The sequence below is a fragment of the Neolamprologus multifasciatus genome, chromosome 22 (genome assembly GCF_963576455.1).
Source record: "Neolamprologus multifasciatus chromosome 22, fNeoMul1.2, whole genome shotgun sequence".
NCBI lineage: Eukaryota > Metazoa > Chordata > Actinopteri > Cichliformes > Cichlidae > Neolamprologus > Neolamprologus multifasciatus.
The window spans coordinates 28,817,091-28,842,138 of NC_140459.1; the positions used below are offsets into that span (position 1 = coordinate 28,817,091).

The following is a 25,048-nucleotide window of genomic DNA, read 5'->3' on the forward strand; positions in this document are numbered from 1 at the left end:
GTTTATTAACTAATGTAGTAACATTAATTACCAAAACTCTTTTTAGGAGAGTTTTGGTAAGAGTTCTTAAGATAAGACCTGCATTTGAGATTAGCTTTTCATTCTTTTTTGAATAATGTGCAGTTGTCACTTTTTAGGACACTGTAATGGATCAATTTCACACAAAAAGCAGAGAGTAAATAAGGCACACTGTTAATACAGGGTGATTTTTGGAAAGTCTATTACTACTTCAAATTGAAGTGCCATTTTAAAACTAAATATAGTAACTTGAGCCTGAAAAAAATTGGATGCTTTTAGAGGAGCAGGGACAAACATTAGCCCAATTCTGTGGACAAGCACTCAGTTATGATCGATAGCAAACAGATAGATAATCTATTCAGCATGATGGTCATATCAACAGATTAACCATTAAGCAAATATCCAAAAGCAAATTTCTTGCATTATTCTTACAAGGCTTTTAATTCAACCCAGCATGGCTTTACCAACCTGCTATGACATGTTGCCTCTATATAAAACCATATTATTGCACTTATCTTCTCTGGCAGCCCCCTCCATGGCAGCAGCATGATACTGTCAACCAATTCAATTATAGGATGACAGGACAGCAGCAAGACAAGAGTTATTACTTTGCTATTAGCAGAAGAGCTTCCTGCAGACGTTTTGAAAATGTTTGCTGTCTTTTTATTTACTGTAGGCTGAGCGTCACATTTTCAGTCATGCTTGGTTGGAAGCTGTGGTGCTGAGCCAAAAGGTCACAACAACAGTGAATAGGCAGGGGACCACTAAGGGGTACATACATTTTTCTTTTCTTTTTCTTTTTTTTTTACAAACGTGAAATAAACTGGTGTGCTGATTGGACTGGCGTCTATATGCAAATTTCTAAAGCAGTGGCCGACACTCGCTGGGAGCACTGTCCAGTAAGAACGAGCAGGCTGAAAACAAAGGATTCCAAATATCCACAGTTCAGTTCACTCAGATCCTCTAAAGCCTCCTTCACAGACTATTATGAATATTGAATGGCACTGGCGTATCTGCTAAAGCCTCTTGTTTGCTCAGCAGATTTCATTAAAAAAATAGATTTGACTCATAAAAAGAGCTGTGCATTTTCCTTTGACAGACAATAGTGAGCTCTATGGCTTTTGAATGATGAAATCTTATAAGAGATCTGCTGTTGAAGCACCAGTAATTATTAAAATTTCATTCAAGATGTTTTTTTTGTTTTCAGCTTGTCTTAGAGAATGTTACAGTGTTACACTATGCTCAATTCCAGTTTGTATCTGCAGATAAGGACATTTTAGACACAAAGTCAATGTTTTTATCTAGTAAATGTAAAAATACAGCTAACTTTCTGGAGGTGAAGACACATTTCATCTGTCCTGCACTGTAGTAGAGATAAGGGAGAGTAATAAGGGGCAAACACCAGACAAAACTGGATGTCTAATTGGATGTCTTGAACCATGATCAATTAAGCGTAATGGAAAGGGCAGCATAAAGGTGAGGAACTATAATTACAAAGTAATACTTTCATGAATAGCTGAATAGAAATACAAGAGACACAGTTAAAAATGGCAACTAAGTGGAGAGGAAAATAACAAAAACAAAAAGTCATCAAGCATCAGATGTCCATGGAAGTTATTTTCTGGATTAAAGATCATCAGCTTTGACCTTTAAAAAGACATCCCTTTATTGCTAAATTTGGTTGAAAGGTAAAGTGTAAAAATTGTCTCTATGACCTCATTTTGAATTCATATAACCCGTTGTGCAGTTTTCAGGAGAAAAACTGGATAGATTTAGTTAATAGGTTTATAATAAGTTTAGCATACATCATATTCAATTAGAAACCAAGTTCCAAAAACTAGCCACATGGCACTGGCTACAATAGCAGGTCTATCCACATATGGGAACACATAAAATTTTTGTTCAACTGCTCATTAACATGATATCTAGTCAGCCAATCACGTGGCTCCTGCTCAGTGGATTTAGGCCATTTGGGTCAAAACAACCTACTGAGCATCGACAGGATGCAAGGTGAAAGGGGATTCAAGTGACTTAAATTACATTTCTTCCCCTTATGCTAATGAATTTGGCATACTTGCTGGTGCCAGAGTATTATCTGAGTATTTCAGAAATTGCTGACTGGGATTTTAATGCACATCCATTTCTAAAGTTCCATAAAACAGAAGACATCCAGTGAGAGGCAGTTCTCTGGGAGAAAAATGCTTTGTTGCCTATCAGCTCGACAGAAATTAGCACTTCTTACTACTAAAGTACAATAGCATCTCTGAATGCACAACACACTGATCCTTAAAGCACATTGAAATTAGCTGGCAAATAATATGTCCAATAATATGTGGTGAAGCCTGTTCAAGAAGTTTGTGACGCTCGTTTTTCAATAATTAGTCACTGCTTGCTAGCATTAGTTAGCACTCACTGGTGACATATGGCTCTCAAAATCACCCAGCACTTTTTAAAGAACTTTTGTGCTGTTTCTTGTCTGGTAAAGTCATCTTTTCAATATTTCTAGAGGTGGTATTGGGATAAGTCATGATGTTAGTCAATCTATGCCAGAATAACCACTATAACACATACAAAACCTGGGAATTTATTTTTATAAAAAGTCTAATCACTCGAGGCATGTCTGAACAGAGACTATCAGCAATTACTTTCTCTTAGTATTCTGTATGCTCGGTACACTAGCATATTTCATTTGAAATAGAAGTAGTCTGTCTGGGATGTATGATTGTCTCATCATTTTTATTTACTCTGCTGAATTGAGGATCAGTCAAGCTTATAGTCGACATGATAATGTAAGCCCTTGCAAATAACTTCATTAAGATGGATCTTGGAGCCAGCAGATGTAACAGGCAGGCATTTGTGACTCAAAGTCTCTGGATGAAATTGGCTTTAAAACTGGGATTTTAACACAAGTAATGTACATGCTTTCTCGCTTTGCTTCTCTTCGGTCTTCTCTCAATCTTTTTCTTTGTTTATATACTTGTTTATAAGAAAGAAGTTGGGTGTGTGTGTGGGGGGGGGTTGCCTTTCTCAGTGAGAGACTCATTAACATATTGATATGTTCCTGGGGGCTGATGAATGGCCAGAAAGCTCCATGTAATGCCTCTTAACCCTGTCTAAGGATAAATAAGCTGCACTTTGGTGTTGGTAATCAGTAGTTTAAAGTTCAAACAAAGATCTAGTATTGAAAGCTAGTTCTTCCATTATTCCTCCTCCTCCTGGTTATTATTACTGCACAATGAGAGTGGTGCCTTCAAAGATTCATTATTCCTAAAATTTCCATTAAAGACTTTATTTTCATGGGTACCCAATCCACTTTGCAATCAGTGCTGTCCTTGGCTCAGCGGACCTTTGTGTTATTGTGAGGCAAAGAACAATTGAGGTCTCGGACTTGATTGCTACTCAGGCTACGTCACACTACAAATGAGTGCCACCAGGGCACTGTAGGAAATTTAGATTTGCTGTATGAAATTCACTTGATCGGGTCATGATCATCTTTTTTTCTTTTGTTTTTTTTTGCATATACCCTGATGTACAGTGATCAGCAAAGAATGTTAAGCCATCCCTCATTTCGTTGTATTTGGAAGGTAAACTGGAAATAGGTATAGCTGTTAAGGGGAACATGTGCAAACATAAATGGACATACAGTGTACAATTTAAAACCAGAGTTTTTACTATTTTAATAAACGTGAAAGTAAATATTTGTCTGTCTGAACAGTCTGAACTCTTAGGCAAGCTTTCTTGTCATTTCTTTAAGTTATCCAGACTTCCTGAAGGACATTCAAAGCTCTTCTTTGGATATTTGCTGGCTGTTGTTCTGTTCTCTGTCAAGATGATCCAATATTGTTTCAATAACTTTGAATGCAACACTGATCGTGTTGCATCCAGCTATGCTTGTACTATATTAACAGGGTCTTTAGGATTATTTCTCATCTTTCCTCATGTGGTGCACTTTCCATTGTTATACCTCTCTGACCTGTCAACCCCATGTGATGTTTGTGTAATGTATGTATGGTCGGAAGGGTAAGATGGCGCTGGCACGGCTGGCAGCTTTAACCCAATTTCCCTCGGGATGAATAAAGTAGTTCAAATCAAATCAAGTTTCTCGGACAAGAAGTGAAACGTCTTCAAGGAAACTTATAGAAGTCCAAGTGCTTTTCTTTCCAAGGCTCCTTAGACTGTAAAAAACAAACAAAAAACTTTGGCTTCAAAAAACCTGGTTCAGAAAGACCACTTTCAAAATGACAGGAAAATATGTCTCTTTGGAAGAAAAATAAGAAAAAATAAGAGGTGCCTGAAGACATTTACAGCAAGAACAGATCATTTCATTTGTTTTAAATATCTTAAAACACACGGAAAAAAGAGATATACTTTCAACTCCCACGCTACAGTAGTAGGATGCATCCTGGCAGCAATATTCCCCTCAGTAAGTGTTGTTGTGTTCATTTTCTGATATAGCAACACAAAAAGTGACAATGTCTCCCTTGTGTTATTACTGAATAAGAGGGCATTGTTGTGCACATGCTGTGTTAGCACTGTTTCATTCACTTCTGTAAAAAGCTAACCACAGCACGCAGAAGGCTCACCTTTGGAGCTTTTCTGGATTTGAATGATAAGTGCTAGGATTGGCATTGGTCTTTTCTGATAACATTTTTCCCAAAACATTTGAAACTTGAGGAGAAAATTCAAGCTGTTGATAGGTGATGCAGCCTCCGTGTGGTATTCTTCATATTGGGTGTAATGGTACATTTCTATCTTCCGCTTTGTGTGTCAAATGATGTTTGCTTGTCTTTTCTTTTTTTGATAGACACACCCTCAAGTTGGCAGTTTCTAATTTGCTTGATGTTGGTGGTAGTCAAAGCAGACTAATCCATGACAGTTCTGGGAATCCCAGAGAAAACTTTCAGATAATCCAAATATCACACAACAACTTGAAAAAAACTTTAATGAACATTTAAGAAAACAGCAGAGTGAACTAAGCAGATATTATTACTCAATACCATTTTATATGTTCAGCTGGCATTTATCCTCAGATATCTGTTAACCCTCTCAGGCTCAAATTAAACTTTTTGTTGCTAATGCACATAAAATATGTATGTGGGGTAATCAGGTTGTTAGTTTTTAACTGTTGCAAATCGGCAACGCCTGCCTCGAGAGGTTTAAGTGAGGTAAAAAAAAAAAACAACCCCAAAACATTAATCTCTGTATATGAATGAAGTAAACCGTGATTCAGTCTTGGTTAAGTAGGTTTTGTCTTTTTATACTGGAAACTCCCCAGTGCCTTCCTCAGTCTCCCGTGTATCACCTCCTGTTTTCAAAGATGCAGCAGCCCTGCTCATTTATCTTTACCACCACACAATAAAAAATACAATTCAAGAATTCAGTAATAATTGCACCAAGTCACTCCTCACCCAGGCCCTTGATACAGCTGCCACATCTGCCGGTTTAGCTCACTGGGATGAGCGGGCGCCACATGCCGCAGAACAGCGGCCCTGGGTTTGAATCCGACCATTTTGCCGCATGTCTCCCTCCGCTTTCCTGTCACTCTTCACTGCGTCTGTCCAATAAAGAAGGAGGGATTCATCCTGGTGTTTATGAGTGCTGTTAAATGCTGGTGAAAGCACCAGCAGCTGATCTAAAACCTACGACTTAGTAGTACACACATCAGGAATGATGCTGGGAATACTGAGCCCCACGTGTGAAGCCCCCAGGACTACTTTGTAGCTACATAAGTTCAATGACCCAGCACACTTCCTGATGAAACACTGCTGGTTGTAAATTAACTTATTCAGGCAAACTTTTTGGTGACCTGGAAACAAAAGTACACATAACATTCCTCTTTGTAGAAAAACCATAAATCAGAGGGCCTTCTGGTATCTAATTTGCATGTCTTTTGCAGCTGTCTCAGGGACTCATCTCCAGGAAGCAGCAGTATGGAGGCCAGGGGTTGCCGGATGCTTATTTTTCAGTTGCTCTCCAGTGTTGATGAATCCGGTTCAGAGAGGGCACAGCTGTGCGGTAATGTGCTGGGGTGAGGTTGACATGCAAAACAGCTGTTGTGGGTCCACTGTAACTGATGTTGATTAGCTTCTGAGTTATTGTTTTTTGTAACTATGCTGGGCTGCAGAATCTGTACTTCAGGCTGTGGTACACTTTGGGATTGCTGTTTAACTTGTTCAAAGAAATTTTGAACTTTTTAAAAAGAAAAAAATAACTTGGTGAACAGTTTCAGAAAGTTTTATATGATATTCAGAGTACAGCAGAAAACAAGTACAACAAAAACATGAATCAAAGACTAATATACTGCGCATAAAAATTAAAGGAACACTGTGATAGGGACCCAACACACACACAGGATTTCATGCAAGTGCAGGTCCGTTTTATTTTGTTTTAGCAACTGTTTTCGGTACCAGTCACTCAGTAACAGCTGCTCCATTCCACACACCCTCCTCCGTCTCCGCCGTCACTATATATACACAGAGAAGAAGAAGATCATTACATTGAACGCTCACACCTGCCCTCTCTGCCACACCTCAGCGCCGCTCTGAGAGCTCACAGTACCGCCCCTCCACTGCAGCAGGCCCGAGACCACATCCCTGCCACAAACACTTTTTATCAGAGTAGATATGAGATGTGGTATGGAGCTTGGCAATTTGGAAGAGGTTCAGAATATTGCTGCTATTCCTTCAAATCCATCGGAGCCAGTGGATGCGGTTTTGGTATCTACCTTCTAACTGAAGGTCAAACCAACCAAGGATTATATCCCTCATTTGGCTTGGGAACACCTTGGTGTACCCTCAGATGAGCTGGGGAGAGGCGGTCTGGGCTTGTCTGCTTAGATTGCTACCCAGCAATGGATGGATAAAGATTGGAAAGAACCATGAAAGAGAAGTCAGTTTTGCTTAGATTCCCAACTGAATGAAGGGACCTGAAAATATCTCCATGGCAGCCATAATAACAGCTCACTTTAGCTTGTTCTGAAGTTCTTTTCTTGTGTGAAGTGTTTTGTACCATGGGCTTATAAATGTGCCTTTTGTAATTCAGTGAAATGCAGTCATACTCAGTCTTTCAGCACAAGTGTTGAAAGCCTTACTAAAATGCTTGTACAGCCATAAAACAACATGGGCAGAGGGACAAGTATCTGAGTTATGCTTTAACAAAGCAGCTACATATAAGAAACAATTGCTGTGACATTATTAACCCTCTACTGCACGACTTTTTAATTTTTGGGGAAAAAATATTTCTCCCTATTTTGGGGGAGCTTTAGGGTCCCTAATAATATATCAATCATAAAATTTGACACCGAGACAAGAATAAGTGAAGCTGAGCACAGTGATACTCTTATGAATTCCCCACATCTTTCTTTGACATCTTAGGGACAAGGAAAAGACAAGAAGGCTTTTTTGAGTATTCAGTTGTACCCAGCTCTGCTTTCATTAGCCAGGCTTGCTGAAAGTCTTTAAATTTATTTGCTGAGCTCTGAACTCCTAAAGGATAGATCGATCAGATTCTGTTTAGTTGTTTTTCTGCCAAATATGAAAGAAAATTAAGCTTTGCAGCTTAAATAGCCTGCCAAATTGGTTGTGTTGATATATGATTTAATGCTAACACTAATACAGTATATACAATTTTTAATTATTTAGCAGCCGATTATATTTTAACTGAATGAAGAAAAAAAACATATATAATGGCAAGAAATTTAATTTGGGATGTGAAACGTGCTTTTATAAAGCAAAGCCAGTTTTGTCCACTTTGTGTTACGCATAAAGATTTACAACAGAAACACAAGGAGATACTGTATCTTCTGAGGGGATGCAGTTCAGCTTGTCACACAGAGTATGATAATGAGGAGATGTATGGGTTTGTGTGTGTGTGCTTGTGAAGGTGAATGCCTGTGTGTGTAAGGGAGAGAAAGAATGAAGTCATAGTGGGTCTGGTGGATGTGTGCAATAACCTATCCTGTGGATTCCTCAACATTTCGCCCAAATTGTGTTTCAGTCAAAAGATTATAGTTAGTTTCCATTCCATCACTTTTCCATCCAAAGGTTAAAGGTCAGTGTAATGTTTGGCGTTAATTTTCACCTCCTTTCCTTTTGCATCTGTTTATGGTAAATGGCCTGTATTTGTATAGCACTTTTACTAGTCCCGCCTAGGAACCCCAAAGCGCTTTACACACCCAGTCACACACACATTCACACTGGTGGTGGCAAGCTACAGTTGTAGCCACAGCTGCCCTGGGGCAGACTGACAGAAGCGAGGCTGCCATATCGCGCCATCGGCCCTTCTGGCCAACACCAGTAGGCGGTAGGTGAAGTGTCTTGCCCAAGGACACAACGACCGAGACTGTCCGAGCCGGGACTCGAACCAGCAACCTTCCGATTACAAGGCGAACTCCCAACTCTTGAGCCACGATCGCCTGTTTACCACGCAGTTGTTTAATAACTGCTCATCGAGTGTGATGTACAAGATGAGGGAGGCTTCGTTAGTGCTCACTTAACAAGTCTGAGTGCTCATTATGTGTTTGCACGTTCTACAAGTTGAGGGCTGCTTTAACAAGAAGCGTGAGGTGAGGTGAGGGAGTGTGCACGGCTGTGTTTGCTGTATCAGGGAAAGGACATTAATGGTTGTTGGCTGTCCTGGTGAATGCCTATTAGATGAAGAATTGATTGAAACATCCTGCTACTTAACTATAAAAAGCTCACAGTGTAGTAGCCAAGCTTTCTTTGGGTGTCTTTGTCCACAGAGCAGACTGCTGCTATACATCAGACCGTGCTCGGAAGGCAGGTAGATAATATCAGCTGTCGTTCCAGGACAACTGCAAGCTATTTACTATACCGAGCAGGCGGTGCCAGACTGTTGTAGAGACATCATAACGGAGAGATATGGCTCAGAGAATCCTGAAATGTAATCTATGGGTGGATTTTACAATCGTACACATGGTGTTAGAAATATAACTTCCAGGAGAGAAGAAAATGCTTCCAAGCATATCACATATGACAGGTTATTCTATGCATGCAGTGTTTATGTTTCAACTACCGTAAAAATAAATGTTATCTTAGAAAATGCTTGAAAATGACAACGGTGGTTGCTCATATAAAAAACTGTAAAACAAAGAGGTCAGATACAGACAGATGTTTATAAGTAATGTGTGTCAACTTAAAGATTTGCATTATTTTTCATTCATTGCTCTGAATGATGTCAGTAAAAAGCAGATATCTCTTATATCTGTTGTTTTTTAGGTAAACAGCTTTGGCTCCTCCCACCTACTGTTCAACTCTTTTGTTTACCGGGGCAGCAAATCAGAAGCTGGTTTAAAGGCAGTGGAAGGGGTGATAAAACAACTTCTTTCAGACATAAGGTCAAGATTAATTAATTAATTTATTTATTTTTTAATTCTGAGTCATTCACAGGTATTCCAAGAATAGAAAATATGGGGCTGAAAATGAGCATAATTAGTGTCCTTTAAAACACTGGGACAGCTGTTCTTTTATCTCAGTTCTTGCCTCATTAGTGGTCCCATAGCTTTACTCATTCGATAAAAATGTAAATTGCGATTATTGGTCAGTGGAAACTTAACTGTTAGGTTTTAAAAAATGTACACACATTCGGGTTTTCAAAGGAAAGCAGCAGCAATGTGGCGAATAGAGAGGTTTCTGAAACACCAGTGACCTTTAAAGTGTTAGTCAGCTATTACATGCTGTGTGATCCGTGAGCATCAGGCTGCCTTACGGAACTCTGGGGTTCTTGGCTGTGAGCATTTTGGGTGCAAATACATAATAATTGGACAAGTAATGTGCAACCACATGCCGGCAGGCAAACAGTCCTGATATTAAAGATGTCATTATTCATTTATCAGCCTCACACTCCTCTTTTTATCCTTTTTTAAGTAAGTAAATAAACAATTTCAAAATACAATTCTACACAATCATGGACCTGCACATTTGCAGGTTTTCACTTCTAGCCTGAGCGCAAACTCAAGTCCATCTGATTCCAGTGATGTTTCAGTCTCAAGGCTATCAGTTGCCTTGACTGAAAATATGAAGATGTACAGTAACAATGTTAATATTTTTAAATATTAACTAGGCTGAGTTAAGACTAGTGTTGGGGTTGTTACTTAAAAGCGGGGAAGTATTACACATTGCTCGTTACCTTTCTTAAAAGTAATACATTACATTACTCCGGAGAAAGCAGTTTGTTACACTACTTGTTACATTACTTTCACGCTACTCTGTAAAATGATCTGAAATATGCTGTCACATGATTAGCAGTTAACAATATAAATCTTAGGCTGCAGTCCCACGCACCAGCAGAAATTCCCATCCAATCGAGGACAGACATAGTATATAATATTTACACAATAAAATATTACCATGATCGTTACTGTCATTTCTACAGTAAAAACATGAACAAATAGAAATGGAGGCTGCGAAACTGACGCCCATCATTGCCTTTGTTACCAGTTCAAGTTCAGGCTGCTGCTGCTCGGCTGGAGTCGGCATGCACACAACTTTATCATCACTCTGGGTTCTTGGCTAGAGTGATGATAAAGTTGGCACTGTGCACTGTTGCCTCACAGCAAGAAGGTCCTGAGTTCAATTCCACCATCAGGCCGGAGTCTTTCTGTGTGGAGTTTGCAGGTTCTCCCCATGTTTGCATGGGTACTCTGGCTTCCTCCCACTTTCCAAAGACATGCAGTTAGTGGGGATAGGTCAACTGGAAACTCTAAATTGCCCATATGTGTGAATGTTTGTTTGTCTCTATGTGTTAGCCCTTCGACAGACTGGCGACCTGTCCAGGGTGTACCCTGCCTCTTGCCCTAAGACAGCTGGGATAGGCTCCAGCCCCTCCTGCGAGCCTGAAAAGAATAAGCGGAAGAGAATGGATGGATGCATTTTGCCCCTGTTATTTTTTATTTTTTTAGACATTTAAGCTATAAAATTGTGCAAAAAAAATGTTCAAATACTGCATACGAAATAACTAGAATGTAAGAAATGTGTCTGATGCTTAAAACTCAAGGGAGAGGACCCTCAGACTTCCCGGCTAATGTGGCTCTCCCATTGATTTCACAATCTTTAAACTACTCTGAGGAGTATCAGCTAACATTAGCAACACTGATTAGCAAGCCACATTCACAAGCTGTATGGGTGTGTACACAGGTACAGGTAGCAGGCACGGTCTGTGGGGACTGACTCACCTCAAGTGGTTGTTAGAGGAACTGCAGTGCCTGGCACTTCCATGTTGGGTTCATTTCTTAGCTTGGTCCACACTTACTGCCTGATAACATCTTTAGGAACTGGCACCAGATGAACCGATCATCGCTGAACCACACAGACAACAAACTTTCAGTCACCGTTTGATTTCAGCCATAAATAAACATTCAATAAGTTGCGATGCCATGAATTGATAAGCACAAAGCAGCTGTTAATCCACACTGTCAGGTTTGCTGCAGTATTAAACCCACGCGGTGCTCCTGTTTGAAATTAAATGCTTCAACTCCAGAAAACCATCTGGGGCGGAAAAAAATTCAAATGAATTCTGTAAATATATGCACATTTCAACCTGCCTCTTAGATTTGAGCCACTTAACTTGAGTGAGTCTGGTTGATGCTCAAATTACTGAATTTATTTATTTTTAAACTTATAAGCCTCATTCACCTCTGCTATAAATCACCACTTAAGATATCTGTCATAAATAAAAGGATTTCCTCTCTGATTTTCCTCCCTTCACTGAGAATGAGTTATGTGTCCTGTTTTTATGCATTCCCTTAAAACACTGTTGACATTTTATAATTTCCTGAATCTAATTTCCTGAATCTATCTATCCTGAAGCAACATAGAGTTGCTTCAGGATCTGAATATTAACTATTGTTTGATCAGTTCAAAAAGATATCAGTCAGAGCCATTAAATACGTTTTTTAGGCTTCGTTGCCCATTGATGTCTTCTGTCTTTTCCTGGGTATTTGTGGGTTTCCTGTGCATGAGATGGGCTTTTCAAAGGCCCACTACATCTGCTTTGGTTTGTTTCAAGCCCATCTGGTGCAAATTTCCAGTGCCAAAGGGGTAGTTGAAGTATAAGTTGAATATTGATTAGCACAGTCTGATATATTTGCTTCCTTAACATAGCTGACTCCACACGCACGCCACAACATTAAGTGAGCAAGCAGCCCACAATAAGGTGGCTTGTTGTGTGCCCATACACATTTGCATTCATGTAGTACTGACCTCTGTAGAGATGCATGGCAAAAGGGCTAAAAACTGCAGTTCCTTTAACAACCACTTGTCAGTTCCCATTTAAAGATGATGACTGACTGATGACCCCACCCTGTCCTCCAAATATGGTCACAAACTGACACATGCCATGCAGCCAAAACGTTAACAAGTCTACAAAGCGGGGAATAATGTCTATCTTTTACATCTACACACATCTTTTCTATGTGCACAGCAGGTCTTCAGACAAACACACACAACAATCACGTCCATTCTTCTATTTAAAATGAGTAGCAATTTTCTACTATTGAGAGAAAGATGATAGAAAAGTGCCTCACAGTGCCTGCACTGGTTTTGTAAGATGTTAAATTAGATATAGTTTGCTGTTGGGGTTATTTCTGGGAAGATGGAGCAGGGTCTGTTTTCCTATTGTGTGTCAGTGGAAAAGGAACATTATCTGCATCGAATTCTATTAAAGCCTAATCTTGATTCCAGTTGTCTCCCAAACACCTACATAATAGCTGGGATGTAAATTAAGGGCTAAGAAAAGCTAATGTTACCTTTAGGTACTAACACAAAGTAATGTGGTGCAGATGAAGAATATATCTGAATGCACTGCAGGAGTAATGAAGTCTTCACATTTTACTATTTGATATATAATATGGTGTTGCTTGGCCCTCTTCGGCATACTTTTTCATCTGCTCTCGACGGGATGCATCCATTTGTTGGGCAATTTTAAAACTCCCAGATGCTGCAGTTACCATTAAGGAAGAAATCTACCAAAGTATTCCTGTCAAAAAGTGCTTTTTTTCTAGTGACATATTGCACCATAAAGCCTATCATCAGTGCTTCTCTTCTTCCATACTGTGCAGTTTGAGCTCAGTCAGAGCCATAAACCTAGTTTGTTACACATGAACCTCATCAAAGTAACAAAGGACTACCAAACAGCTGTTGAAATCTGACTGTTTTTCCCCCTGAAATAGTACCATTACTTACAAATAGAAAATAAACCGATGCTTCTTCTGTCACGTCAGGTATAAAGTAGGCTAAACAGTGTCTTTAGTTTAGTTAGGAGTTCTGTAGGTGTATTAATATGAATGGAGATATTATGTAGTTTAAATGCTTTATGTATCATAATATTCAGTGGTGTGCTGTTAATAACCGCAGTCACATCTGGTGCCGCAGCTTTATTACTAGTAACACAGCACTCTCCTCTGTGAGTAACTGCCATTCCTACTGCTTCACAGCTACTTTTGTCATCTGTTGCATTAACACTGTCTTCGTTTTCATGAGCTTGTTTAATGTTTGATGCTTTTTAAAAAAAGGCTTAATGATTCAGTTACATATTTACAGTTACAGCTACATATACTTTATTCTTAGACTCAAAATTATTCTCATTGATGCTTGCTCAGGTTCTCGGTGCAGCCCCTCAGTGTATCCATTGTTTAGAATGAACCTTTTTAGCTGCTTTCCCTTTAGCTGAACTTTCTTCTGATTGGCTCCCCGATGTAAACAGATGATCTAATGGTATGTGTGTGGTGCCTTTGATGATCCCACCTCGGGCTCTCTGAGACAACCAAATCTATTCTAATTTATATCATACAGATTCAAAAGTTAAAAGCTAAAAACTGAATTTTGAGAGCAGCCTGACGCCCGAGCTTTTGGGCTTTAGAAACTACTTAAACACTGGCTGACCTCATTACTAAACGTTTCCCATGTGTAGCATAATCATCCAGCATTCTCATAGTATTTTGTGTGTGTGTGCTTGCTGCCTGTAAGTTGAGTGTTTTTTACAAGACAAGGACACGGGCAATTCAATTCATTTTTTATGTATATCGTACCAAATCACAAAAACAGTTGCCTCAAAGCCCTTTATATTGTAAGGTAAGAACTCTACAATATTACCAAGAAAACAGAGAATATCCTAACAATCATATAACCCTGTATGGGCAAGCACTATGGCAACAGTTAGAAAGAAAAACTCCCTTTTAACAGCAAGAAACCCCCAGCAAAACCAGACTCAGGAACAGGCAGCCATCTGCCTCAACCGGCTGGGGTGAGTGGATGAAGACAGGACAAAGACAGGCTCTGGGTGATACAGTACTATAAATAAAAGGGGGTTGTTTCAAATCAGTTCAGTTTTAGATAATAGTGCCACATCACAGCAACAGTCACCTCATCCTACAATAATACAGAGCAAACCCAGCAGTCAAACAACCACCTTTGAGCAAACACTTGGCGACAGTGGGAAGGAAAAAAGGTCGATGCTAGTATACTGGAGAAGAGAGTCAAGCCATTAGTTGAAACTCAGATTCAGGGGAAACAATGCTGTTGTCGTCCTGACTGTGGATCTTTGGCTGGACCGTTCCTTACAGACAGGAATAAAGTCATTTGAAAAGGACTCAGAGTAGAGCTGCTACTCCTCCACATGGATAGGAGCCAGCTGGTTCAGGCATGATGCCAACTGGGCACCTCTGGGTGAGGTGTTCTCGGTATGTCCTACTGGGAAGAGGCCTGGGATGGACCCAGATAAGCTGTTTGATGTGAAAGGGAGGCTTAGGCTGCTGCGTCTGTGACCTAGCACCAGATAAGTTGCTAAAGATGGATGGATGGATGGATATTTAAGGATCAAAATCATTTGCCATATCAAATTAAAAATAAGTTCATGAAGTTTTAAAAGGTTTTCTGAGAAAAAAAGAGAGAATTTGCAATTTTTAAATGTTCAAATACCTGAAATTCACTAAAGAATTGAAATATTCTACTACCATATCCGGCCTAAAATAAAAAATAATATAATATCTTAGGCCCCAGGCCAAGCATTTCAGCACCAATTAGAAGTAAAGTAACAATCATCCGCTAGGGAAATATTTTCCAGATGCTGCAACCGCTTTCTTAAATTTTACTTTTATACCCAGACTGTCACTGTCTCAATTTGTGCAGGGTCATTTCAAATGAAAAGTTGCAACATCAAATAACCCAAACATTTCTGTCAACCATGAATAGCTGCAGCAAAAAGAAGAAAAAAAAACAAACAATTAGTCTGTCAGGAGTCAAAATGATTCAAGAAGCAGTCTGAAAATATCACATCTCTGTCAACCAAGATTCAGTAATGAGGAAGATGATATTGCCCAGACCAGAGCGCTCAAAAAGGTGATGCTAGTTACATAGGAGGTCAGATTCATGATTTCTCTTTCCTCTGTGTCACTTTCTGCCATTGACCAAAACCAACTGCCAGTGTCAAGCTATGTTTCTGCCAATTACCGCTCCAGTTAAAGAGAGTATTGTTTGACATAATGAAAGGGATGTTTCGCCTAGCTTGCCAGGTGGTGATTGTTGATCTCAAAATTACTGTCTGGATGCCCAAAAATGGGAGAGCAGGACAAATTGTGCTTTTTATTGTTGTCTTTGTCTCTCACAATCATGGCTGGTTTTGTATGACTCAGCGACATGTGGTTTGGGTGACATGAGAGAATCTCGACAATTAAACACATGGTCTATAAGACAGACCCTTTGAAGATTATAGGGATTCGCATAACAGCAGCCAAATGGTTTCCATCTTTGTAACATGTGGGTGAAATAAAACTCACTTTGAACTGTCGAATAAAAGACAAAGATGGCAAAAGCACTAACTCAGAAAAGTCTTCTTCTTCTGTTTCTGCAGAATGAACCAGGCTCCCACCAGTGGTTTTGAGGAAGATGTGGGCAGCAGGACAACTCATCATGTCATGTATCCAGAAAGTGCCATAGACCTGGACAATATTACTAGTCTGGTGCTGATCCCTTTCAAGACTCTGGATCTGCAGTGGATTATTAGTGCTCTGACCACTGGCACTATTAAACAGTAAGTGAACATTAAAGCTGCGCTCATCTATAATTCCACATTCAAAATGGATTAAATATTGATGCATAATGTGAAAGACTGTCAGTGAAGAACCCACAGAGAGTTGTAACATAATGTCATTCTTCTCACTAATCTTATATTATGGGCAGCAACTTGTTTAAATTCACCCGCTCTCATCTTTACTGTTTCCACCTGTAGGCGGTGGACAGGCTCCATCTGTTCACCACCAAATTGCTGCCAAATTTAACAGCAACATATTCACTATTTAGCAGCTAAAGAGTTCTTTTTTTCCCTGAGGAATCCTATGTTTTTCAGTGAACTCAGTGCTTTGAACCTTCTGCATGCCTAAAGCTGGGCATACACCTTGCGATTTTTTCTGTCGCGTTATTTAGCTCCTGCTCAAACTGTACGACTGAGTCACGGGGGTTAGAAGTTCCTAGGTCACGATGCAGGGTCTCACACTATACGGCTCGAAGCTGATACGACCTGAGTGCTCACACTGTGCGTCCAAATTTGCGTCTAAATATTATATAGCTAATATATAACAGAAAATCTGTCTCTCTCTCCCTCTCTGTCTTTCACTCACACAGACACACACACACACATACCACCACCACCATCAACTTTGCTAAATTGCTAATGAAAAACATAATTGAGGAGCAATGTCCATCCAGCTCTTTTCTCGGTTGTTGCGGTCGTGATAGTTTTGTGAGGCCACATCAAAAAGGCTTGCCAAAGTTCTACAAGTTGGGCCTCCATCGCTTGTGTCCAGATCACACGCTGCATTGCCATTCTGCTCCGTCTCTGTCATTTCCATTTCTGTGTTTGCGCATGCGCAGTGCGATACCCTCACAGGGGGCGACCAGGATTTCAAACTGGTTTGATTTTCTCGTGGCCACACGATTGCTGATCGGGAGCTGGCGGCAAGGTGTTAATTTCTTCGCATTATCCCATGTATACTACACGATGCATGACACACGATTAAGGCGAAACTCGTGCCGATCCCCAAAATGGTTGCACAAGTGAAAAATCATCCCAAAATGGTCCAAAAATCGCACAGTGTATGCCCAGCTTACAGTGGGTAGTTTGTTTTAGGTAGTTTGTTGTTAACAAGGTCTAAAGTGACTGTTGCACTGCCCACAACTGACCTTGAACATGTCACTAGCCTATTGCAGATGAAAACAAAGATAATAAAAAAGGCCAGTTGATGCCAACTTATCCAGAATTTAGAACTGTAACAGTAGATGTCACAGGTTTTCCAGAATGGATACATAAATGTTTAGTCAGTATGAGCTCATTAAAAGGTTTTGTTATTCTAGCTTTAAAGAAATGTATTAAACAGAATGTATTAAATTGTGGAATCATTTAACATATCATATTTTTATGTCTAACTATATTGACACTTAAAATTGATCAATAAAAATAACTTAAGTCAGAATTTTTAGGTCCAAAAATAGATTTAGCTAGACCTGCAGCAGCCAGTTTTTATGCAGGAAAAATATTTTGTTCTTTTGAACTGTATTAATTCTAGACCGATCATAATGTATTTATAAGAAGTTCATTACAGTAAAGCATAAACACAAATCACTGGTAATTTTTTTTATATATAATTAGCACAAAAGTGTGTTAAAAATCCGGAGCCAAAATGATAATCTTTCCCTGGGCCCTCACTTATATACAGGGTGGGCCATTTATATGGATACACCGTAATAAAATGGGAATGGTTGGTGATATTAAAGTCTTGTTTGTGGCACATTAGTATATGTGAGGGGGCAAACTCCTCAAGATGGGTGGTGACCATGGTGGCCATTTAGAAGTCGGCCATCTTGGATACAACTTTTGTTTTTTCAATAGGAAGAGGGCCATGTGACACATCAAACTTATTGGTAATGTCACAAGAAAAACAATGGTGTGCTTGGTTTCAACGTAACTTTATTCTTTCATGAGTTATTTACAAGTTTCTGACCACTTATAAAATGTGTTCAATGTGCTGCCCATTGTGTTGGATTGTCAATGCAACCCTCTTCTCCCACTCTTCACACACTGATAGCAACACTGCAGGAGAAATGCCAGCACAGGCATCCAGTATCCGTAGTTTCAGGTGCTGCACATCTCGTATCTTCACACCATAGATTATTGCCTTCAGATGACCCCAAAGATAGAAGTCTAAGGGGGTCAGATCGGGAGACCTTGGGGGCCATTCAACTGACCCACGACGACCAATCCACTTTCCAGGAAACTGTTCATCTAGGAATGCTCGGACCTGGCACCCATAATGTGGTGGTGCACCATCTTGCTGGAAAAACTCAGGGAACGTGCCAGCTTCAGTGCATAAAGAGGGAAACATCATCATGTAGCAATTTCAAATATCCAGTGGCCTTGGTTTTGTTTGTTAACTTCACCATTCACATAAAAGTTTGCCTCATCACTGAACAAAATCTTCTGCGTGAACTGAGGGTCCTGTTCTAATTTTTGTTTTGCCCATTCTGCAAATTCTGTGCGCCGATCTGGGTCATCCTTGTTGAGATGCTGCAGTAGCTGGAGTTTGTAAGGCTGCCATTTGTGAGTAGCTAATATCCGGCGAAGGGATGTTCGACTAATGCCACTCTCCAGTGACATGCGGCGAGTGCTACGCTGTGGGCTCTTGCTGAATGAAGCTAGGACAGCCACTGATGTTTCTTCATTAGTGACAGTTTTCTTGCGTCCACATTTTGGCAAATCCAACACTGAACCAGTTTCACAAAACTTAGCAAGCAGTTTGCTAACTGTAGCATGGGAGATGGGTGGTCTCGTAGGGTGTCTTGCATTGAAATCTGCTGCAATGACCCAGTTACTGCGTTCACCAGATATCAACACAATTTCGATCCGCTCCTCACGTGTTAACCTCTTCGACATGTCAATGGCTATGTTGGCTAAGGTCTATGTTGAAACCAAGTACACCATTGTTTTTCTTGTGACATTACCAATAAGTTTGATATGTCACATGGCCCTCTTCCTATTGAAAAAACAAAAAGTTGTATCCAGGATGGCCAACTTCTAAATGGCCACCATGGTCACCACCCACCTTGAGGAGTTTTCCCCCTCACATATACTAATGTGCCACAAACAGGACTTTAATATCACCAACCATTCCCATTTTATTATGGTGTATCCATATAAATGGCCCACCCTGTAGAACAAAGAGCCACCGACTCTTGTCTTTGTTATTTAAAGTAAAAATCATGTCATGTATCACAAGCATACACAATATACAAGGACTAATATGCTGGCTACACCATGAATCGTCACTCATATGGCAAACATATCAGGCACAGCTTGACCTTTCCAGCATGCCTGCTACACAACACATCCCATCTACTCCCACTGTGTTCTGCCTGCTGACTGTATGACAGCATACTGTGGCAGTGCCAGCATGTAAGCATAGCCATGAGGTCAAATAGAGTTTAATTCTCAATAGTTACACAGAGTTCAGTTAGTATATTTTTATTGTGTAACTAGACAATAAAAATGTTTTTCCACACAGGTTTCATGTAGCATATTAGATCATATAAAGTGAGATTATCATATCAAGAGGTTACCAGCACAGTAGGTGAAGAACAAGAAAGCGAAGTTGGGCATGCTGGAGAACATCTAAAAGAGCCTCCACGGTTCTAAAAAGAATATTTGGACAAATGAAATAAAGGCTAACCTCTACCAGAATGCTGAAATAAAGACATGGAGAAGGAAAGGAACAGTCAAAGTCTGGGAAAAAAAATCAGGTTGAGACGCGTTGGTGTGACCTTTAAAAAAAAGTAATTTATAAAATTACTTAAAAATCCTCTCTTCTCTCAGCCCTTGGTATTTCTTGACTTTCTCGTTTTCCTTTTTCTCAATGGTGCTATCATTCAGTATTGCTACATCTATCACTGCGGCTGTCTTCCTCTGCTTGTCCACCACTACTATGTCCGGTTGGTTAGCCATCTCAGTTTGTCTCTCTTTATCTGGAAGTCCCACAGGATTTTAGCTCGGTCATTCTCAACCACCCTAGGGGGCGTGTCCTATTTTGACCTCGGGACTTCCAGGCCATACTTGGCACAGATATTTCTGTATACTATGCCGGCCACTTGGTTATGGTGTTTCATGTATGCCCTGCCTGCTACCATCTTAAACCCTGCTGTTATGTGCTGCATCACCAGTCTCATCGCACCATTCTGCAGCTCCGATAGTTGGCTGACATCCTTCCGGAATGCCTTGATCTTAGCCTCTAGTCTCCTTCTCCATGGAGGGCACTGCTCCTTGTGGCTGTTCATCATGGAGTGTTCTGGGACGTTATATTTGGTGTTTGAATGGCTGCAATCCAGGCCATCCGTCGGCTCTTTGTTACTTCGGAAACATGGCTTGAACAATTTCTCTTCAACAACGTAATCCGATAATAACCGATCTCTTTACCCGTCGGCTTCCCGTGGCTGTCATGGGACCGGCTATTGCAGTTAATAATACAACAGCTTCTTGCCATTATTTGTGTTTCTTTTATCGCTGTGTAACTGATTTCAATTGAAAGCCTGTGTGCGCTAGTACCTCTTGCCACGAGTTCCCAGAATCGTTTGCGGTTTTACCCCTGAATGACGTCACATTTTCAATCTCTATAGTCAAGCATCTCTGTGATCACAGCTACCAGGGTGTAGATCAGCTGGTTAGTTTCTATGATGGCCCCAGTACCTGTAACGCTGCAGTCACATCTTCTCATCAGAGGATTCTTCACCTAGTCTTGGTAATTGGCTACGGAGGGTCCAGGTTTCCTGCTTCGACATGATCCTATCGCTCATGTCAGCTTCTATTACACTCAGCGCACCTCCTACTTGGGGCTTGGTACCCAATCTTGGGTGGGGATAATGATATCTTCCCTATTTGTGTGTTGCACACACAATTTATCTGTAAATATTAAAAATATATCGCACAACACGTATACAATCCTTTGAGTTAAAGCTGAAAGTCTGCATTTGACATTTTCATTACTTCATTTAAAATCTATTATATATTACATAAATTGCAAAATTGTGTAATTACCCAAAAACTTGTGAACCTTACTGTATGTTCTAGGTCCATTTATGTGAAATGGTACAAACACAGATATTGCAAGCCTTCATATTTATTTATAAAACAATTTTCTTCACTTAGTGTTTTTTCATGTCATATAAAGTTTGCATGCCTACTGCCATCACTATGAGTGTTTCTGTCCAGTCATTTATGTGTATTTCTAAAGCCTCAATTTGTTTTGAAAATTCTCTCAGGAATAAAATGTCATTCTTACACTACATTCTGATTCCTAAATTAATACAAATTCTAGATTCAAAACATTAAGCTGAATCAATGTTTCCTGATATAACATTTTCCCCAGAATGTCATCATTGGGCAAAACATTATCTTTTATTGTCAAAGGAGATTGCAAAGAAAAGCCCAAATCATGGACTTCTTTAAGTTGCTTGAAGACGTTTCGCCTCTCATCCGAGAAGCTTCTTCAGTTCTAAGGTCAAATGGTGGGGACCTTAGAACTGAAGAAGCTTCTCAGATGAGAGGCAGTACGTCTTCAAGCAACTTAAAGAAGTCCAGACGCTTTTCTTTGCAATCTCCTTTGACTACAATGACCTGGATGACTGAGAACCTTCACAGACATTCTCTTTTATTCCGAGTTGGATGTGATTTGCTTCATTTACCATCTCATTTGTCACTGGAATCAGCTCAAACATTTTCAGTAGCATGGAAACGTAAAAGCCCCAAATGCATAATCTGGCATACTTCATGTGCAGCATTCCCAGATTTATTTACATCCTTCAAATACCAGATTGTCACAGCAATCAGACTTGCTCAATATTGCTGTTTGTCACATAGCCATAACAAGGATAATCACTCAGTTTGAAATTTTCCAATAAATTTCACCTTCAGTTGTTTCACCCCCAGTGACCCGTAATCATTAGCTTGATTACTGGACATCCAGGAAAAAAATGAAGTCACCGCCAATTAATGCTACTGCCAATAACTCAATTACGCCAGCATGTTAGATGGTGCAAGTAGCCAAACAAATGTTGCCCATAAATATGCAGTTGTCTTCCAACTCTGCCAAAGCAATCATTCTGCATCATTAAATTTCACTTTGCTGAGAGTAATGTCAGCATTAACCCAACAGCCAATAGATCTTAAGTGGGAGATATGAGTTATTATCAGTTATTTATATTGTTTTACATTTTCTAAGCTTGTTAAATTAAATGGGGCTTTGAAAGGACAGAACTAGTTAAATGGACATATGGCTTTCTGTTTCTGGATAGGAACAAACTTTGCTGTGCACGCACAAAAAATAAAATCTGACAAATCTGCATAACAGCCTGTAGTTAAATAAAAGAACCAGAAGGACATGAAAACAAGTTGTCATGTGCAGTCCTGTGAAAAACTAAGGACACTTCTATAGCTTGTAGAACCATCTTTGATGCAGGAATTGCTTTCTGTATGACTGTCGGTCACTCACGTCATTGCTTTACCCACTCTTATTTACAAGGTTGCTTCAGTTCATTGAGATTCACAGGTATTGTTTATGCAAACTAGGACTGGGTATCGTCACTGATTTGTAGAATCGAACCGATTCGATTCCGATTCACAAGGTCCCGAATCAATTCGATCTACGATTCGATTCAATTTGATTTGAATCGGGGAAATTTTGCCTCAGACAGTCAGAAATATTATAATTCAGATCATGCATCAATTCAATTCAATTCAATTCAATTTTTCAATTCAATTTTATTTATATAGTGCCAAATCACAACAAATGTCGCCTCAAGGCGCTTCATAGATACAGAGAAAAACCCAACAATCATATGACCCCCTATGAGCAAGCACTTTGGCGACAGTGGGAAGGAAAAACTCCCTTTTAACAGGAAGAAACCTCCGGCAGAACCAGGCTCAGGGAGGGGCGGCCATCTGCTGCGACCGGTTGGGGTGAGAGAAGGAAGACAGGATAAAAGACATGCTGTGGAAGAGAGACAGAGGTTAATAACAGATATGATTCAACACAGAGAGGTCTGTTAATACATAGTGAGCGAGAAAGGTGACTGGAAAGGAAAAACTCAATGCATCATGGGAATCCCCCGGCAGCCTACATCTATTGCAGCATAACTAAGGGAGGATTCAGGGTCACCTGGTCCAGCCCTAACTATATGCTTTAGCAAAAAGGAAAGTTTTAAGCCTAATCTTACAGGTAGAGATAGTGTCTGTCTCCCGAATCCAAACTGGAAGCTGGTTCCACAGAAGAGGGGCCTGAAAACTGAAGGCTCTCCCTCCCATTCTACTTTTAAATACTCTAGGAACAACAAGTAGGCCTGCAGAGCGGGAGCGAAGTGCTCTAATAGGGTGATATGGTACTACAAGGTCATTAAGATAAGATGGGGCCTGATTATTTAAGACCTTGTATGTGAGGAGCAGGATTTTGAATTCAATTCTGGATTTAACAGGAAGCCAATGAAGGGAAGCCAAAACAGGAGAAATATGCTCTCTCTTTCTAGTCCCTAGCATCAGTACATGTCCATATTTTTATATCTATAAAAATAAAGCTGACACTTGCGAGACTTTATCAAAGGTGTAAGCATCACAGCAGATGCCTGTGTCAAAGTAACTGAGGATAAAACACAAAAAAACATGAAGGTTATTTTCCTGGCCTGGGATTCAAAAAGAATATTCGGTAGTAGATCAACAACGAAAGAAAACCATTAATCAGCATCTGAACATTACCTGATGTTGCTGAAGTGAAGCAGAGCAAAGTTACAGAGGTTTTATTAGAGACACAGCTGAGCATTTTGCAATTTTGCATAATTTTAAAAGGTTTAAATTTGTTCAGTATTGAGCAGCAGAAATGAGGCTTTCTTTTCGGAATTATATGGCATATGCTGAGTTTTAAGTATAACTAATAATCTGATATGCATAGAAATCTGTTGGGTCCATGAAAAACTGTGTTTTTTTAGGCTTGAAAAGTTGATTCCCACCTTCATAGTGTTCACAGCAGATGGCTGGCCGTACCTGAGCATGAGGTCTCTTCCTGTTAAAAGGGAGTTTTTCCTTCCCAATGTCACCAAGTGCTTGTTCAAAGGAAGTTGTTTGATAGCTGGGGTTTTCTCAGTATTGTTCTAGTGTCTGTTATTTTGCACTAGATGAATAAAATTGAATTAAATTGAATTTGCTTTGCGTATGTGGATCTTAAATAGGATCTGTGAGACTCTCCTTTCTACCAGATTCCCACAATAGAGTCCTGTCTTTCACTTTAGTGACTATATTGTTGTAGGACAGCCATGTCTCCTAATGCACGTTTATGGAGGCTGCAGGTCTGTCCGCAACTAAAATATTTAGGAATTTCCAGACAAATATCAAATGGATGCATATTTATTTCCCACAGGCTCCTCTTGACTGGGTCTTTGCCCCCACTGTGCCCACTTGAATTCCTGGAAACACTTTTCTCTGTACCATCTTCTTTCTTTAAATGAGACACACTTAGGGTTTTTCTGACAGCTAGGATGGGTGACTAAACATGTAAGCACAATTACTTTGCAAAGGCCAAGAGTTTGTGTTACCCTATTCAAAAATAATGTATGTTATTCCTATTTTATTTTTTTTTACCATTTAATAAGTTTAACAAATTTCTACTATGTTCAAGTAGAGGAAACCTCTATTAACAATGGAGTGTAAACAATTTTTCTTTCTTCACTTTGCTGCATTTTCTTTTGGTTCTTTATGAAAAATAAATCTGAGGGTTGCCAAAAAATTCTCTCCTGAAAAATACCCTACATGTTGCCTTTGAGGCCACAACCTTGATAAACCTTTTTTCTAATTAAACATCTTTATCTTTATTGTAGTTTGCCATGTATTTAGTTTTAATTTGAGCCTAGTAGTTTATCATGCAGTGTGTGAACATATGCACAGGCAGAGTGTGGAATTCCCATGGAGTGTAAATTAAGTTTCTTAGCTTCTT

The 25,048-nt window shown here is 39.8% G+C and overlaps 1 protein-coding gene and 1 long non-coding RNA gene across 5 annotated transcripts in view; both read left to right on the forward strand.

Annotated features, from left to right (window-relative positions):
- The window catches only part of LOC146493684 (CMP-N-acetylneuraminate-beta-galactosamide-alpha-2,3-sialyltransferase 1-like), a 100,860-nt gene that overhangs the window by 59,707 nt on the left and 16,105 nt on the right, over positions 1 to 25,048 (forward strand). For all 4 annotated transcript variants that reach the window (XM_085148775.1, XM_085148776.1, XM_085148774.1 and 1 more), the window contains one exon: positions 15,883 to 16,062. In XM_085148775.1, the coding sequence (XP_085004901.1) occupies positions 15,883 to 16,062 (180 nt within the window). The remainder of the gene's footprint in view (positions 1 to 15,882; positions 16,063 to 25,048) is intronic.
- LOC146493685 (uncharacterized) lies at positions 69 to 8,428 on the forward strand. The gene is made up of 2 exons (XR_014871958.1): positions 69 to 7,347; positions 7,392 to 8,428. It is a non-coding gene; the product is annotated as an uncharacterized LOC146493685 (long non-coding RNA).